The sequence below is a fragment of the Talpa europaea genome, assembly GCF_964194135.1.
Source record: "Talpa europaea genome assembly, chromosome: 10".
Classification (NCBI taxonomy): Eukaryota; Metazoa; Chordata; class Mammalia; order Eulipotyphla; family Talpidae; genus Talpa; species Talpa europaea.
The window spans coordinates 45,938,370-45,957,408 of NC_140077.1; the positions used below are offsets into that span (position 1 = coordinate 45,938,370).

Consider the following 19,039-nt stretch of genomic DNA (forward strand, 5'->3'; position numbering starts at 1 on the left):
TGAAATAGAATTAGACATTTAGTAGTGAACTTCTTTTTTTTAAAGATTTATTTTATTTTTATTTATTTATTATTTATACAAGCACTGGGTACAGTCAGAAGCGCGGGAGGGTGAGAGAATTCACCAGAGCCAGAGCGGGGAGCAGAGCAGGCAGAAGGACCGAAGTACACTGCTGAGGGGAGCAGTGGGCGGCAGGAGAGGTCTACGCGCCATGTGGGACCCTCGCCCAGCGGCCGGGGATTGAACCGGTGCTGCAGAGGCTGTGGGCAGCTTCGCAACCCTGTGCTCAACTGCTGCGCCACCAGGGGAGGCCCAGAACAGACAGAATGACTGAAATACACTGCTGAGGGGAGCAGCTGGTGAGACAGGAGAGGTCTGCTGTGCCATGTGAGTTAGCTTCCTGGCCAGGGATTGAACTCATGCTGCAGTGGCTGCAGATTGCTTCATAGTGTTGAGACTTAGTGCCTTGTGGAACCATGGAGGCCCCTCATGACACATTTTTGCTTGAAAAAAATAGAAAAAATATATCATGACTTTTCCAACAACACAATATTTTGAGAGGAAGGTGCTATGGAGCTTTGTTTACTATTCTTTAAGGAAATAAATCTGAAGATGCTGACATTTAAAAGCAAACAGAATTTTCTCATTGATACAGTTTGTTTCCTCATTTGGGGACACCTGGTAGAGACCATATTTAGTTATCGTTATTATTGTATACTCCATAGTTCTTCGCATATTGTATTGCTGAATAAATATTTGTTATATGAGAGAATGAGTTCTTTGTAAGCAGTAGGTATCACTTTGAAAAAAATGATAGCATTGTCACTTAATTTTAAAGCACTCTAATGAGACTCTTTTAGTAGATGTCAAAAAATGAAGGATACGAATTTTTGTTACTTTAGCATACTATAACAGAAGCTAAATTTGCTTATATTTAATAAGAAAAGGAAATATTGGAAATGTAATGGGTAATTATGCCAGACTTAAGTTTTAAGTTATGGTATTTTAGTTGTAAGTTTTAGTTTTTTTTCTCCCTCGGAAGATTAAAATTGACATGAAGAATAATATGGTAGAAATGTTTATTGTTAGCATATTAATCAATAGGTTATTGGTGATAAATTCAATAGGCACAATAATAGGCAGCTATTCCAGCTTAAAGTTTGAACACTTAAGTTAATTAAGTTGCAAATTCATGATATTATCTTTTTATTGCTTGTTTTACTATATGGATGGCTATGTTCAGTTTATTTTACTATAAATAGCTTTAATATATAATACACCCAGTATGTGGATGTAGGAATTATAATCTTAAACATAATACTTAGATATATTTTATTACCTTAAAATTGTAGTTAATTTTAAATAACATTACTTTGTCAGTTCTTTGGTAGTTTAAAAAGTTTTAAAAAAATTCTGAGGAGTATGTTAACTATTTTTTTTTGTTAGCTCTATTTTAAAGCTTTCTTTGTATTGAAATTTATTTAGATGGATAGTTGATAGGCACATAAAATATTTTACAGAAAAAAGACATTAATAAAGTTTTTTAATATGGAGTAATATATTTTTACATATAAATATGTAGTTAAATTTCCCTAACTAGGGCAGAAATTAAAGATACTTCCAGTGTTTTATTTTATTTTTTATTTTTATTAAAGATTTATTTATTTATACATACAAGAGCTGGGGTACAGGCCAGAGGTTTGAGGGGTGAGAGGGTAGCTGGCCAGCAGGGGCTGTAATGGCTGCGGATTGCTGCATAATGCTGTGCTTAACACCTTGAACCACAAGGGAGGCCCCTTCCAATGTTTTAAAATGCAATTTTCAAAGAAGAAAGACAATAACAGATGGCTTCACTCTTATGTGGAATATAGAAAATAAGACAAAAGAATAGACAAAAACCAAAACAAACCTTTGAAATCTGACTCTAAATCTGAGGCTACCGGAAGGGGAGGTAGAAGGTGTTAGTGCAAAGGGGCCATAGGGACAAATGGACTGTGGTGGAGGATTATTGGGGCCTTAGAGCTGGGTGTGGTGTGGTAACTACATTTATAGAGGTGTGAGCCTATACCCCTGAAACATACACAGTGTTATAAAACAGTGTTAGTTACCGCAATAAATGTATTTTTTTTTAAGTCAACAACTTTTTTTTTGCTTCAAGATACATTTGTTTTCATTATTACTAGTAAAAAGTTCATTAGTTTTTATACACACACACAAACACACACCCCCTAAATATTTTAATTTTATCTTAAAGGTATAACATGAACATCAGCTAATGCATTGATTTTGGCCCCAATCTTACTTGTAGTAAGATCAGTCTGTTGGTTTAGTCTCATAAAATTATTTTTTCTTACTGTACTGTTGGTGGGAGTGCAAACTGGTCCAACCACTATGGAAAGCTGTGTGGAGATTTCTTGACCTACTAAACATAGAGCTTCCATATGATCCAGCAATTCCACTCCTAGGTATTTACCCAAAGGACACAGAAACATCAATTCCAAAGAGCACCTGTACCCCTATGTTTATAGCAGCACTATTTACAAAAGCTAAGCTTTGGAAACAACCCAAATACCCCCAAATAGATGACTGGATCAAGAAGATGTGGTACATATATACCATGGAATATTACTCAGCATTCAAAAAAGATAAACACATGCAATTTGCAGCAACATGGATGGCGCAGGAAGGGATCATGCTCAGCGAAATAAGCCAGAAAGAAAAAGAAAAATACCAGATGGTCTCACTCATAGCAGGAATCTAGAAAACTTAAATAAGGGACCAGGAAAATGAATAACTATAAGAAAGTGAAAATCAAAATCAACAAAAAACTGAACCAGAGACACTCTATGGGGGGCTGGGAGGGGAGGGATTGGGGTCAAAATAAGGGGGTTGCAATTGTATGGGGAATATAAAAATAAAATTTATTTAAAAAAATGTTTTTTCTTTAATCACCCATGCAACATTGCTTAAGACTTCCAAGTTTGGTGTTTTTATGGAAGAAAGCTTAATTACACTTGAGAAGTTACCTAGCTGCAGAATTTTTATTGATATTTTATAATCTTCTGTCTCACTTTGCCCTAAATTTTACCATTTTTTTCCTTGCACATTAATTTGACAACATTTAGGAACTCGCCTTTATGCAACATCTCCAAGCATTATTTTTATTTTTTTAAAGATTTATTTTTTATTTATGAAGTGCTGGGGTACAGGCCAGATGTGCGGGAGGGTGAGAGGATTCACCAGAGACAGAGTGGGGAACAGAACAGGCAGACTGACCGAAGTACACTGCTGAGGGGAGCAGCGCCCCAACAGGAGAGGTCTGCTGCGCCATGTGGGACCCTCGCAGGTTCAATCCTCGCCGGCCCCGCCGGGATTGAACCTGCGCTGCAGAGGCTGCGAACAGCTTCACAGTGCTGCAAACAGCTTCACAGTGCGGTGCTCAAACGCCTGCGCCACCAGGGAGGCCCCTCCAAGCATTGGTTTTAAAGGAGACATTAGTTTCTCCAAATTAGTTTTAAAGAAATAACATATTTTTTTGTACTCTCATTTGACAAGTTTATTTATTAAAAGTACAACTCACATGAAAAGGTTAGGGAATAAATTAACAGAGTCCTGGTACACCTCAATCAGTTGGAATAGAAGGGCTCCATATATTTGAGAAAATTCTTGAGTGGGAAGAAGTTTCTGAGAGGGTATTAAAAAAATTGATTGATGTAGAGAGATGGTTAAGAGATGATCTCTTAAGAAAGTTTCTAGTCTATCCCTACTATGATGTTAGGAGATGTTTTCTTCAGTTTTACATAAATTACAATAGTTCTATCAAATTTTATTTTGTAAATATTTATGATTTTATAAAATTAGCCCTAGCAAAGTGTTCCCCCAGACTCATTTTGCGTTTTCTCAGAGGTGCAGGGCTCAGTAGAACATTGCCTATGCTTTTGTACTTTGGTTGATTCAATTTGCTGGCTTGTTGTTGCCTTTACCTGCCCGCAGCTCTTGAGGCCATTATGTCACTGCTGCAGGCCATTAGGGTGGGAATTATGCTCTTTCTGAATTCCTTTATTAGGAAAAACTGGGACAGTGCTGTCTTGGGTGATTTATTCTCCACTGTTGAGGCAAAACCCTTTCATATACTCTATCCAGTGTCCTAAGAGTGATGAAATTGCCTAGTGGTGCGAATAAGCACTGTTGCCTGCCTGGCCCTGTATGAATATCAGGTTCACAGGGTGCTTCTCTCCCTAGCCTCTGGTAGTTTCTCCCCACACCCCTGTATGGGTTGAGGAGTATTCAAATGAACACCTAAAGGGGAGCCTTTGCCAACCTGAATTCTCTGCATATCTCTCTTCTTTCCCAGTCTCTATTCTGTGTATTTTAGTTGCTACAATCTCCTTGGATTCTTAGCTATGTCTCCAGCTCAATTTGCCAGGTTCTGTGTTATTTTTCTTTCTTGTTTGTGGCCTGGAATGTCTCTGAAGGCAGTAAGGCAGGGCTTGTCCTATTAGTTTCTCCTTCTGCAGGGATTTCTGTCTTTAATGCCTGATGCTCAAGTGGTTCATGATCATTTTTTTCATATGTTTTCTCCATTTTATTATTTTTTTTTTTGGTGGAAAAGGAATCTGTTCTATATTACTCTGCATTTGTTTTAACCAAATGATAACTTTTGGTAAGATTTTACTGAGAATATGAAGATTTTAATAGGGAAAGGAAACAGTCAGTGCCTTACAATGGTAACTATATGTAGATATGTAGATATCCCTGCTGATATTTTATATTTAGTTCCCAAGCTTTAGTTCACATAATTTAACAGGATAACCCCCAAGGGAAGGGGAAGTTCCAGGTTCCCTGCCACACCCTAAGGGAAGGTGCAGCTAGGAAGAAAGGAAAATGCAGAAGGAGACTTGGAGGAGGCACACAGAGCAGAGAGTCATGTGAAGAAGCTATGCTTGCTTCTTGGGCTTGTACCAGGGACGTGGGGGACATGGAAGTAGACATTTGAAAGACACAGAGACATGGGTGAGAAGTCTGTGGAGAGGTTGACGATGGCAGCCTTTTCCTTGACTTGTATTTTCGTTTTTCCCTTTTGTCTCAGACTTACCTGGCCCCTTCTGTCCCTTTTCTGTGGTTCCCCACCAGAAGGTGCCTTAGACTATTGGCAAGCTTTTGGGTCTCAGGGGTCCCATTTTGGGACCAACCCTGTTTGGTTGGGCATTTGCCCATGAGGGTATGGGTAACTTTTGGGTGCTTCATTTGGAAACTTTTTAAACTATATTCTTTCTCTTCTCTTTATTTCATACCAATTGTATTAAAGTTACTTTCTATTGAAGGTCATTTACATTAGAGTATGTTTTGTCTTGATGCAGTTAATGACAGAATCCATTTAGAGTGGGAGGTTTGGGGATTCTGGTATACCCTCACCCTACTCTGTAATAATAACAGTAACTATTTTTTTGACCCTTCCCTCTGCTGTAAAAGGTCTTCCTTTATCCTCTAAAATAGTTTTGCTCCTATAAGTCAAAATGTCTCAGACTTTTTAAAGGAAGTTTATTTATTTAAACAAGTGTACATTTAGGACCTAGTTGAAGTCATCTTCTTTTCTTCCCTGTGAAGTAAAAGATCAATATGTTCCAAAGTTAAATTCAAGTTCCTACCTCTTAGGAGCTTTCAAATTCAAAATGGCCATTTCCCAATTAAAAACAAATAAAACCAAGCCCCTTGTGCCCAGCCTCAGCCCGGAAACCCCAATACACCAGAGTATGCTTTTATATATTGAATCAATTAATATACACTTGTGTATGTTACATATGTAAGGTGCATTCAAACACACAGAGGCATATACAAGAAATCTTAATTGAGTCATAAATAAAATGTTAATTATAAAAGTTGTGGAAAATTTGAGCTTTACTGCCTGCCCATTTTCATTTTGGTTGTTGCGCTTTCTCCTTCTGATGTTTTGCTTATACAGTGTTTTCTTTAATTATTAAATTTATAATCAAAATAATAATTTTTAGAAATTGGTGTTAAAATTATTTAATTATTTAATTGCAGTAACATTAGTTTACAACATTGTTTGTGATTTAGAGGCATAGGGTCTCCCCCTGCAGGTCTTGTTACCATACCACACACCCCACCAAAACACCCAGAGTCCTCCACCATATTTCATTATGCTTCCTCAACACTTAGTTGTCTCCTCTCACCCTCCCACTCTGGTAGCCTCAGTTCTATTGGCAGATTTCTATGTGAACTTTTATTTTTTTTTTTATGTGAGCTTTTAAATGAAGCAAAGGAACTTGTTAGTTAAAAGAACTATGTAGGCACGTTTATTTATTTATTTATTTATTTATTTATTTTCTAAAGATTTATTTATTTATACAAGAGCTGGGGTACAGGCCAGAGGCATGGGAGGTGAGAGGATTCACCAGAGACAGAGCAGGGAGCAGAACAGGAAGATGGACAGAAACCACTGCTGAGGGGAGCAGCGGGCGAAACAGGAGAGGTCTGCTGCGCCATGTGGGTATCTCCCTAGCCCGCTGGGAATTGAACGTCCGCTGCAGAGGCTGCGGACAGCTTCCCAGCATTGTGCTTAACCCACTGCCCCACCGGGGAGGCCCTGTATGTATGTTTATAAAGTGAAGAATACCTAGGAGGGGAATTACTGGGTCATATGACAGATCCATGTTTAGTCCTTTTTTTTCTTTAAAGATTTATTTATTTATTCATACAAGAACTGGGTACAGGCCAGAGGTGTGGAAGGGTGACAGGATTCACCAGAGACAGAGTGGGGAACAGAACAGGCAGAGCAAATGAAGTACACTTCTGAGGGGAGCAGCAAGTGAGTTAGGAGAGGTCTGCAATGCCATGTGGGTCACCTCCCTGGCCGGGGATCGAACTCATGCTGCAGTGGCTGTGGACAGCTTTGTAGGTTGCACCTTAACCCCTTGTGCCACCAGGGAGGCCCCATGTTTATTCTTTTGAGAAATCTCCATATTGTTTTCCATAGGGCATGGACCAGTCTACATCCCTGCCAACAATGTAAGAGAGTTAATTTTGGATGGAGCTGGAAGGGATTATGCTAAGTAAAATAAGCAAGAGGAGCCTCCCTGGTGGCATAAGGGGTTAAGACGCAGCACTGTGAAGCTATCTGCTGCCACTGCAGCACTAGTTCAATCCCTGGCCAGGGAGCTAACCACATGGTTCAGCAGATCTCTCCTGTCTTGCCCGCTGCTCCCCTCAGCAGTGTATTTCAGTCAATCTGCCTGTTCTGTTCCCCACTCTGTCTCTGGTGAATCCTCTCATCCCCCACACCTTTGGCCTGTCCCCCAGCTCTTGTATGCATAAATAAATAAATCTTAAAAAAAAAAAAGAAATAAGCCAGAGGGAGAAAGACAAATATGAGATGATGTCACTTATATGTGGACTATCGTGCAATCAAGAAAAGGGTCATATAAAGTCAGTTTTAAAACCAACCCTTGAAAGCTGACTGTAGAACTGAGGCACCCAGAGGAGAGGCGTGAGGAGGGAGACAAAGGGGAAGAGAGCACAGTGGACTATGGTGGAGAACTGTGGATGCTTTGGTAGTGGGTGTGTTATGGTGCCTACACCTGAAGGGGGAGGTCCCATATTTCTAAAATACTAATAGTGATGTAAACCAATGATGCTTCAAAAAAAAAATTAAAAAGCATATTTTATGGTAAAGGAACATAGTTTACTTTTAGTAGAAGTAAACTTTCTGAATCTAATTGTAATATTTTCAACAACTTTGGTACATTCCATTTATACATAGAGTGGGATTTCTTGAAGGAAAGATGTAGTTTTTAAATTTGTATTTTAAAAGTAAACTTTTCTATTCATTGAACTTCAAAGTAAGAAAGATTGAGAAACTGAAAAATTAGGGTTAGTATTGAAAATAGTATTTCAAAAGAATAAACTCAATTTGTAAAGCATAGAATGAATATTAAGAGAGAAAGTAAATTTGTTCTCTCCTCTTTTTCTTCTATTTCATTAAGACATGTCATTTTCTCCTGATACTGGTCAAGTCTACAAACCAGCTATTTTTGTTGATAGGTGAAACATGTTGTACTTAATTCACAACTTTTCTCTATGTGGCCTCTGGCATATCAAGCAGAAGTAGGTTCTTCTTTGTGATTTTTAGTACTTTTTACCTGTTTCTACTAAGGCCTTGCTTAGATTGTATCACAGTGTTTGTAGACTCTCATTTGTGAACTTCTTGGGCTGTAAAATTGTACTGATCACTGTCCTGGATGCCTAGGATGGACCTGTGTATATAGGGAACAGAAAATGTTTGTCAAAGGAAGTTGAAAAATGTTCATTCACATATTCATTCAGCAGCACTCATTCAATGTGTTGAAAAAATTAGAGTATGCACTATTCTAGATCCTGGGAATATTGTGGTGACCAGGACCAATGTAGCTTTTACTCTTTCACAAGCCTGACGATTCAGAAGAAAAGACAGGTTTTGATAGACATCATTACAATAAATGATGAGAGTTGTGATAGGAAGCATAAAATACTGTAAGAACTGCCTTGGGGATGGAGTCTAAGCATTCTCAGAAGAAGTGATGTTTAAGTTGAGACCAAAGTTATGAGCTGAAACTACCTGAAAAGGATTAGGAATATTGATGGGAGGGAGGCAGTGAGACCAGTAATAGGAAATCTATTTACTGCATTGTTATTTATGTGTTTCAGAGAAGAAGGTAGATTAGCATTGCTTTAAACCAGGATTTTGGAGGATGAGTGGATGGAAGGGGTGGCAACAAAAGGACATGAAGTTTCTTTGTCTGGTGATGAAAATGTTCTAAAATTGAGAAAAAATAATATATCCAGGAGTGATTTTTTTTTTCTCCTAACAGTGCTACTTGGCTTGCTCTTTATATTACTTTAACAGAGACAAAGATTGCAGTAGTTGTTTAATGCTTAAATAATCTTTTTCTGAGTATGGTTCATCAGCCAGTTCAGTATTCAAACATTTTGAGTCAAGAATATAGAATTATTTTTTGATACATATTTAATTTTAATATGAAATAAAGGACTGTATTTTACAAAGGCTATTGTAATTTTCCAATTCAGAATCATGACAAGAAAAGATAATCTTTTTGTGGGAATTCATCTGCCCTCAAAATTTCTGAGGTCACTTTAATTTTTCAGTTTCCTAGGCAGCAGTTGTGACTTGAAGAGAAAAATCACCACTTGTTGGTCTAAAAACTTATTGTCTCTACTAGAAATTTCCTGAGAAAATAACAGCTAACATTTGTTGAGTGCTTTTCTTGTACAGATACTGAGTTAAATACATATTATGAACTGTATTATTTAAACATATCAGAAATATTGTAAGTAATATTTTTATCCCTTTCTTATAGAAGATGACACTGAAAGTATTTAAGTATCCAATGTCTCAGAAATAATAGTGACAGAAAAGAATTTGACTTCAGAAATGTCTGACATCAGAGACTGAGTTCCTAATTTGGTATTGCTTAAGAGAGTTATCTGTGATTTATTAACATGTTAAGTCTGACGCCCTCTTCACAGACTTTGTCATTATAAGGAATACTATCCTTTGTTATATTTAATAAAAATAATATTTTCCATTATTTTTATGCTGAAATTCATGAATAAATGGACACAACTATTCACAGAATAAAATAAATAATACAGGCCCTTTAATATGTTGGTGAAATGGCTCTATTTTGGAGAACGTTTTGGCAATATTTTACTTAAAACTTATCTGTTTTGTGACTCAGCAATTCTATTTTCAAGATTTAAAAATTTTCTATGCATTTATTATCAATATGTATAATTTGAAATAGTATATTTAGACTTATATCAATTGCAGACTACAAAGTATTAAATTAATTGTTATCTAATATGTTTGGATAAGCATATTGTGTAATTCTATGTCTAGACTAAACTTCTAACAAGTGAGTAAATGCTTCTAGGGAATTTATCATACAGCTAAATTTGCTCATACATACAAGGATACATGTCATGGGTGTTCTTTGTAGTAATGTTTGAATAGGAAAAATTTGGGACTGTGTGACTTGTTCAGTAGAAGCCTAGTAAAATAAGTTATATCATTAAGGTGTAGTTTTAGTCAAGCATAAAAAGAATGACAAATGTGAATATATTCGTAACTTACATACATACAAAACTTACATTTATAGTATAAAAGACATATAAATAGGTATATACACATGAATACACATAAAACACATTTATGGAGAAATTTCTGGATGGATATAAGAGAACTTAGTGGGTTTTTGAGGGCTCAGTGTGGGGACGTTTACTTTATAGTCTTTAATATGGTGACTTATTTAGAAGTAATTAATACATATTGCTTTGATAGTAAAAATAAGTTTAAATTGGAAAACTTTAAAAACATTTTTTTATTTTATATTAACGTTTTACAATACATAATTTTTAAAAAATTTTTAAACAATATTTGCTTCTTCCCACCCCCTCAGGTGTAGTCCCCATAGAATTTCCTTCCCCAAGGCACCTGTGCACCATCACCTCAGTCCCCTGTGCTCCTCCCTCCTCCCTCTCCCTCCTCCTCCCCAATAGTATATCTCTGATTTATAATTGTCTGATTTTGCTTTGTTGTGTTTTGTACTCTTATTAATTTTTACACTGATGTCTTATTTGGTTTCCCTATATTCCTGTTATAAGTGAAAGCATCCGATATTTTTCTTTTTCCTTCTGGCTTATTCCACTGAGCATATAAATTAGAAAACTTAAAAAGAAGTGGATGTGGTAATTCTCTTATAAAATTATATTAGTGGAGAGGAGTGAAGATGGGCTTACTCTTCATTTTATACTCTTCTGAACTATGACTTTTAAAAATTAATATGTATTGTTTTTATAGTAACACTTTTAAAATGAAAAACCTTAAAATAGTTAACATATGTCTCTAACAATTATGTACTTTGCAATATATTATATCTGTCACTAAACCCAGGATATGTGAATTCATATACATAGATAGTTCAGAATAAATCTGTCTTAAACTGTTAACAGAGAGCTGCTGTGTTCTTAAGGCTCGCTCTTTAGCATCCATTGAATTGCGAAATAACTCCATGAAGATTTACCTTATTTTTATAAACAAGATTTTTTTTTGTATGAAGTCTTAGTAATGAAACATTTCATAACAACTGAGATCAACAAATGCAAAAGTTGACAGCAATTTTACTAGGTGTTGCTAGTCAATTGAGCATAGTTATCTTGCAGGAAAATGGTATCATGCATCTTAAACTCCAGAGCATTTATCAAAAATGGATGCCAGGTTGAAACTGCATTGTTTATTAAGAGACAATGACAATTTCCCAGCGTCATCTGGCCATATTTTAATACTATACTGTCATGGTTGGATAATAAGTGCTGAAACAAGTCATATTTGAAACTTCTAAAGTATAACTTATTTGGGGTTATGTTTTACAGGTGAAGCTCTGAAAGTATCAGCTGAAAGATTTGCAGATGACCCTTGTTATCTCCCCAAAAGAGAGGCTGTGGTTCAAGCTGCCAGGGCCCTTTTGGCTGCAGTTACCAGACTCCTGATCCTCGCAGATATGATTGATGTCATGTGTCTCTTGCAGCACGTGTCAGCTGTAAGTAAAAGATGGCTTAGTTTACCTTGGAATTGTTCTCACTTCTAATTCCATTCTCTGAACTGGACATCAATCCTAGTGCATCCAGGCCCCATTCTCATTTCTTAGTGTCACCCATCAGAAGCTGACTTGATTGCTTTGTGAAACTAATGTATACATCAGGAGAATGAAGCCAGAAGTTAGTTTTAAAGCCAGTGGGAGATTGAAAAAACAGAAGATGGTTTGCTGATGAGGAAAAGGACAGGAGAAAGTGCTAGGTTTTGACCATTTATTGAGACCTATATTAATATATATTAACATAATTATACAGATAATGGAGATAATAAATACATAAATATAAATAATGTGAGACAGAGAAAACTTAAACTTAAGATGTTGAAAGTTTAATCTATTTTTTAAGTCAGTACTGCTTTTTATTTTAAAGCTTTATTTATTTATACAAGAACAGTCAGAGGCATGGGAGGGTGAGAGAATTCACCAGAGACAGAACAGGGAGCAGCACAGGCAGACAGAACAAAGACACTGTTGAGGGGAGCAGCGGGCAAGGCAGGTGAGGTCTGCTGCGCCATGTGGGTTTCTCCCTGGCCGGCTGGGAATCGAACCTGTGCTGCAGAGGCTGCAGTCAGCTTCACAGCGTGGTGCTCAGCTGTGCCACCAGGAGGCCAAATCAATACTGCTTTGATGGCCCCTCTGGATCCAAGATAAATAATACATGTTTATAGGTAGTCTGTGATAGCTGTAATAATCTATTATGAAATGTACAAATGGATTTAATATGAAAAAAGAATATATTTTAACTAGGGACCTCTAAAAGCAATAAGATACTCTATTTGCTTTATTTTGCTAGACAAATCCATCTAGCAAAGGTTTAGCAGAAAGAGACTTTATTAAAGCCTTTTACTTTCTTAAATTTTAGTTTGAACAACTGTTCAGATGTAAAAGTTGCAAAGAATCTTTTGCAGTTTCTATTTTCTTTCCTGCTTTAAATAGGACCCTTACTCTTTTGTCCATAAATACTTCTTCATTTTAAAAGGTGCCTGATGTCTATATTATCACTACTCCATTAAGCAAATGATAGCCTTGACTGGTTGACCTTCTTGTCAAAATCTTTTTCTCTAATTGCTGAGCAAAACCTTTTTTGTTTCTTTATCTTACTCACTAATGCTTATTTTAACCCTAAAGTAGAGTGACCTTTCCTTTGTACGTTCTCATTCCTTTTCTTTTGATAGTTTTATTAGTACAAAAGAAAAACTCAGCACTTTTTGTTGTTGTTTAAATAGCTCTTAGGAAAGGGATTAGTTCTCATCACCAGTAGCTGTCTACTATTGATTTTGTAGGTGAAATAATTGAGCAGTGTTCCTTGTTACTTGGTTATTGGTTTGTTGAATACCTCAAACAAGTCCCTAAACATTTCTAAGATTCATTTTTTCGAATGTGAATATAGACACTAATAAATGTGGTAATCAGGAAAATGGTATAAAAAATTAGGTGGCAGTTAATTCCTAGTTCCAATAATCTGATATTTCCTGGTTTAGACTCTAGTTTTTTTGAGGTTGGGCAGAATGAAAGGTTTTTTGTAAGGTGAAAATTGCCACATTTGTAATCAAGTAGGATGTAACTGGATATATATATATATATATATATATGCACATATATATATAAAATTGTACACACACATATGTATACATATGCATATATGCATACATAAACACACACATACACACACATATATACATACATACATATATATATATATATATATATATATATAGAGAGAGAGAGAGAGAGAGAGAGAGAGAGAGAGAAAGACCACAGCTTCCTTCATTACCATTTTAATTGAGTGCCAATAACTATTAGGTATAGTGCTAGGTAATTCACACACTAGGTCTTGTTATTTAAAGCAGACCATAGATCTGAGACATTCAGGAGGGGAAGTGGGAGAGGGAGAGTAGAAGAAAGGGGGTATGTGTGTTAGGGACTATGGGTGCTTTGGTGGTGGGAAAAGTATGGTGACCACACCTGAGGGGAAAAATCCTATATTGTGAAAAAATAAACAAGAACGTTTTAAAATTTTAAAATGAAGGTGGTAATATAGATGGGGGAAAAAAACCCCAACAAATTACTCTTATTTGCAACACAAAAAAGTTGATACTTACTGAGGTTTTATAATGTGCCAATCACTGTGAGGGATTATTTCCTTTAATTCAATCCTCACAACAGCCCTATTATGATTCCTATTTTATAAATAAAAAGTTGAAGGATACTGAATTTAAGAAACTTGCTCAAGGCAATAAGAAAAAAAAAACAACTTTCTGAATTTAGTACTGCAAGGGTTAGAACATTTTTAACTATAAAGATCTTCCTGAAGTGTTTAGACAAGTTCATGTACTCTTAACAGGTTGTTAAAGGAATTCGGGTTTGCCAGGGGAGGAGGATTTTGAAACTCTTTAACACCTTTCTCCCTTTAGTTGGCAACTTGTCAGAACCTGAACTTGGGCTAGATCATTTAAGTTATAAGTATGTATAATGCAAGAATGGTACTTCTGCTCTAAAAAAGGAAGACCTTTGAGGTAAATTGTGATAGTTTTTAAAAATTATTTTATCCTCATGAAAATGTTTATTTGAATTGCATGACCAGCTCCTTCGAGGTTTCAGATAGAATGAAGACAAATTGAGTGTTTTTTTGAGATTGTCACAATTAGAATTAGTCAAAATTTTCTCCAAAACTATTCTGAAGAACCTGTCTTATAAATCTGCAACATGAAAAAATGTTTCATTATGGTCGATGCTGCCTGCACACAGAAATGTTTTCAGTGCACACTGTCATATCAAAAGTAGGGAGAAATATTGCAGTATAGAAACTTGTATAACTTTGCTTAACCCAGATTTTCCCAAATTTTTTGACCTTAGAACTCTTCTATTATGTTACCTTCTCAGATCATATTTTGGGAAATATTAGTTTAGAATATTTCTAATAATTCTTATGATTATATTAAATTTCTAGTTAGAATAAAAAAACTTGGTGTGGGAGTATAAACTGGTACAGCTATTATGGAAAGCAATCTGAATTTACCTTAAAAAACTAAAAATGGAAATGTCATACAACCCAGTAGTCCTACTCTTGACGCATCTGTTTATCCAGGAACATGAAACTAACAACACAGAAAACTATTGCACTTTAGTGTTCACTGTAGCATTATTTACAATAGCTAGTATATGTGAGCAAACTAAATGTCCATCAATCGACAGTTGTATCAAAAAGATGTGGGATATCCATACTATGGAATATTATCCAGCTGCAAGGAAAGATGAAATGCAGTCATTTTCACCAAAATGGAAGAAATTTGAGAGAATTATGTCCAGTAAAGCAAGTGAGAATAATAAAAACAAATACTGGACATTTACATAGCAGACAACTTGATAAAGAAAAATGATTACAAACCTAGTGGACATTAATTAACACTGATAACAGAAGTTAAGGGGGGGGACAGAGACTGCATATATATAAGGGATGCTAATGGGGAAACAAACAAACAAAGCATTGCCTCTTTTAGAACTCAATCTGGAAATTTCCTACTGTTTTATTAACTCTGACATTTTTAAGATGAAGGATTTATCATTCATCAAATCTTTTTAGTTGTTTTCAGCAAGAGGATTGGACTGAATTACTAAATATAATTTGCCAACACAACAAAGTCCCCAAAATCAAATCTGTAAATTATTTTCTATGAATATTCTAGATTAGAGGTAACTCCAATAAAATATTGATATTAAAACATCTTGTAAAAAAAAACAAAGCTCTCTGATGTGACCATCCCATAATATACTCAGATAATTACTTTTTTTTTTATTTAAAGTTTAGCATTATCTTACCTATGATAACCTTGCCATACTCTGGTTCGTACTGATTTTGTGAGTAATTAAAACCTACACATTTCTAAACTCAAGCTATTCAGTCCAGGTCTCTTCTGATAGTGGTTTTATTTCTTTCAAGAATTTAATTTTTTTCTATATAAAGGTCTGAGAGTTTAATTTTTTCTATATAAAGGTAGATGTTATATTTATAGAGTAGTCTCTCCTTATCCATGAGGGTCACCCCCAGTCTATGCCTGAAACCATGGAACCCATATTGTACAATATATACTATGTTTCTTCTTATACATATATACATATGATAAATTTTACCTTATAAGTGAGACACAGTAAAAGATTAACAATAAAATTGAAAAATTATATCAACATGCTGTTATGAAAATTTTGTGAATGTGCTCCTCTTAAAATACCACACATTATTGTAGTATTTTCAGATTATAGTTGATGGTGAGTAACTGTAACTATAGAAAGTAAAACTGAGATTAAGGTAGGGGGCAATCCTATTTGTTGAATTTTGTTAACTCTGCCTTTTTTGTTGTAGTTTATCCAGACCTTTTTGACTTTTTAGTTTGTTTTTCCCTACTAATCTGGTATTATTTTCATATGTCTTTGGCCAAGTTATCCATGAAAAGTTGCTTAATGACATGGAAAGCCTGATGTATCTTCCTTTCAGATAACATCAGTCAGCTATTAACACATTTTGAATAAAGTTGTTGAAATGAGCTTCACACTTGCTTCATTGGGCTATTCTATAAACCATGTTTCTTTATTTTATCTTTAAGCACTTTCTCAAAGGTCTTCCTGAAATCAAGATGTACTATATGTGGCACTGCAGATTTTTCAGTCTAGTAATCCCAGTTATAAGGGAAGCGAGCTTAGGTTGGCATGACTTACTCTGAACAACCCCTTAAGAGCTCACTTTTTTTCTTTCTTTCTTTCTTTTTTTTTGAATCTCATTTTTCAGTTACTCACAATTACCTGCTTATGGTTATAAACTACTTGGCTTCTGGGATCACCTTGCCCTTAAGATCTAAATATAATAGGCTTGAATCCTCATTCTATGCCCTGTCGAGTATTATATTTGCCCCAAGATTTCTGCAAATTCTCTGGGGCCAAAGTCTCAGGGTAACCTCTGACTCCAAGCTTTTGCTTCCATTGAATTACTTCAGTTTATGAATGGTCTTTTTATCCCTATTCTATAGTGTGTTAATCCAGAATTGGAAGTTGATTTTAACACACTTGCACATATATACAAACATTCCAACACTCCTAGACAAGGGGTGTCTAGGCAAAATGTACAGAAACTTGGGAAGAATTGAAGGGAGGGGCTTTCTGTATGTAACAAAATATTTTAAGTGGCTTCAATCTCTATATTAGAAATCTTAAAAATCCTTTAGCTACTTTATCTCATTATTCTTCTACCTCTTTTCATCATACCTGTTCTCCTTTGTTTTTCCTTGAATCCTTAAATTCCTATTCATTTGAATGTAGTACGAGTTTCTATCTCTGCACCATTAACTTGGCTTCTGCTCATTTATGCCCTCTGATATTCTCCATCTTAAATTATCCTATGAGGTATTTCCCCCAATACAAACAGTTCCTTCCCTAAGAAGGATTTTTTCTAAAGATTTATTTATTCATGCATATAAGAACTGGGGTACAGGCCAGAGGTGTGGGGGTGAGAGGATTCACCAGAGACAGAGTGGGGACCAGATACAGAGTGGGGACCAGAACAGGCAGATCCACTGAGATACACTGCTGAAGGGAGCAGCCGGCGAGACAGGAAAGGTCTGCTGCACCATGGGGGTATCTCCCTTGCCAGCTGGGTCTTGAACTCATGCTGCAGAGGCTGCGGATAACCTCATAGGTTGTGTTTTAACCCCTTGCGCCACCAGGGAGGCCCTAAGAAGAATTTTGTAGTGCCCATGCCCTTTCCCTCTCCCTTCACTCCCTCTCTCACTTTTTCCTCTCCCTTCTATCTTTCTCTCTCTCACACATGCTACTAGATAACAATATATTATAGATGTTTCTTAGGGGAAGGTGGTGGGGGAGGGAAACTATCAACTTTACAAATAGATTTTTTTCTTCTGAGCACACTCTTTCATCAAAAGCAGTAGGTGACTTTTTAATTTCATGTCCTTATTTGAATATAATGGACAAAAGCCTAATTCTCCTCTTTCTGATCTTATCTTACAATTTCATTCAAACTTCTGCTCATTGTGGATTTTTTTCTGACACAAATATTTGACCCACCCCCTTCCCCTTCTCCATTGTATGCCGTAGATGTGTGGTCTCCTTGCAAGTTCTGTCTGTTTCCAAACCCTTTGTTCTGTTCCTTCATATTGCATATATAAGTGAAACCATCTGATATTTATCTTTTTCCTTTTGATTTATTTTGCTTGGCATAATCCCTTCCAGCTCCATCCATGTTGCTGCAAATGGCATGAGTTTATCTTTTTTGATTGTTGTATTGCTCATCTTTTTCTATGAGAATTTAAGTTAAAATTATTCTCTCTGCACTCTGCACTTTTCAAGTCTTTTGAATGTTTCTTTATTATTTTACCTTTCAAGATTCCACATCCTTTTTTTATTGGCATCTGGATTTTATAAAGATCAATTTTATTTGAGAGAAAATTGTCTTGGAAGTCTCTTGTTTTTTCAAGGGTCAGGAAAATGTACATAGAAAACATGACTTTTAACAGCAGAGAGACCCTGCTTGAATCCTAACTTTAATAGGTGAGTGACTTTTGGAAAGTCGAAATCTGTGAGCCTTGGTTTCTTCATTGAGCTATAGGGATAATGAAACATAAGTGAATACATTGACAGTATCTTGTGAAGTTTGCGTTCTATAATACATAAATTACCTGGAAAGACTTAGAGGTTTTTGTTCACTTTCATTCCATTCCTTGTGCTACTTTCCTCCTCCATTGTACCTAATTCCCACTTTTTGATTCTTCAGTGAAATTTTATCCTTATTCCTTAAAATGAAGTGAAAGTAAATTTGATTCTTGAAGTAACTTTTCTAAATTTTTCCATTTATATAGCACCTAGCCAGCTTTATGTTTAAATAGGATATGCTTATTTTTTTTGAATTAAGAAATAGATCAGTATCTTTATGGGAAGTCATTCCACTATTTAATAATTTCTGATATAAAATAATATTTAATATTTACTGTACACATTGCTATAAAACATGTATACATTCAACAATGATTTTTACTATGAATAATATTCATAGTTTCGACAGAAAATCGCATATTACTACATTGGTAGTTGAGTTTTTTTGAGACTGTCCTTTATTATTAAAAGGTTGGTAAGGGCAGCAGTCTTTCTGCCCACCTGTGACTATGCAGGTGCTTCCTTTCACCAACTCTCTCCCTCCACAGGGCAGCAGCTTCCTGCCTGCCCGTGATGCCGGGGCTTCTCCTCACTGACCTCTCTCAGTGGAGGCAGAAGTTCTCAAGGCTGCCCACCTGCAACCACTCAGTCCTCTAAGCAAATTTGTCCCTTTCTGGGCAGCTCTACCTGCCTGCTTATATCTATGCAAGTGT

General features: G+C 35.9%; 1 protein-coding gene across 1 annotated transcript in view; it reads left to right on the plus strand.

Moving 5' to 3' along the window:
* The window catches only part of CTNNA3 (catenin alpha 3), a gene marked incomplete at both ends in the record, with an annotated part of 1,381,762 nt that overhangs the window by 40,689 nt on the left and 1,322,034 nt on the right, over positions 1-19,039 (plus strand). Inside the window, one exon of the mRNA XM_084245749.1 lies at positions 11,449-11,615. Coding sequence (XP_084101875.1) covers positions 11,449-11,615 — 167 coding nt within the window. The remainder of the gene's footprint in view (positions 1-11,448; positions 11,616-19,039) is intronic.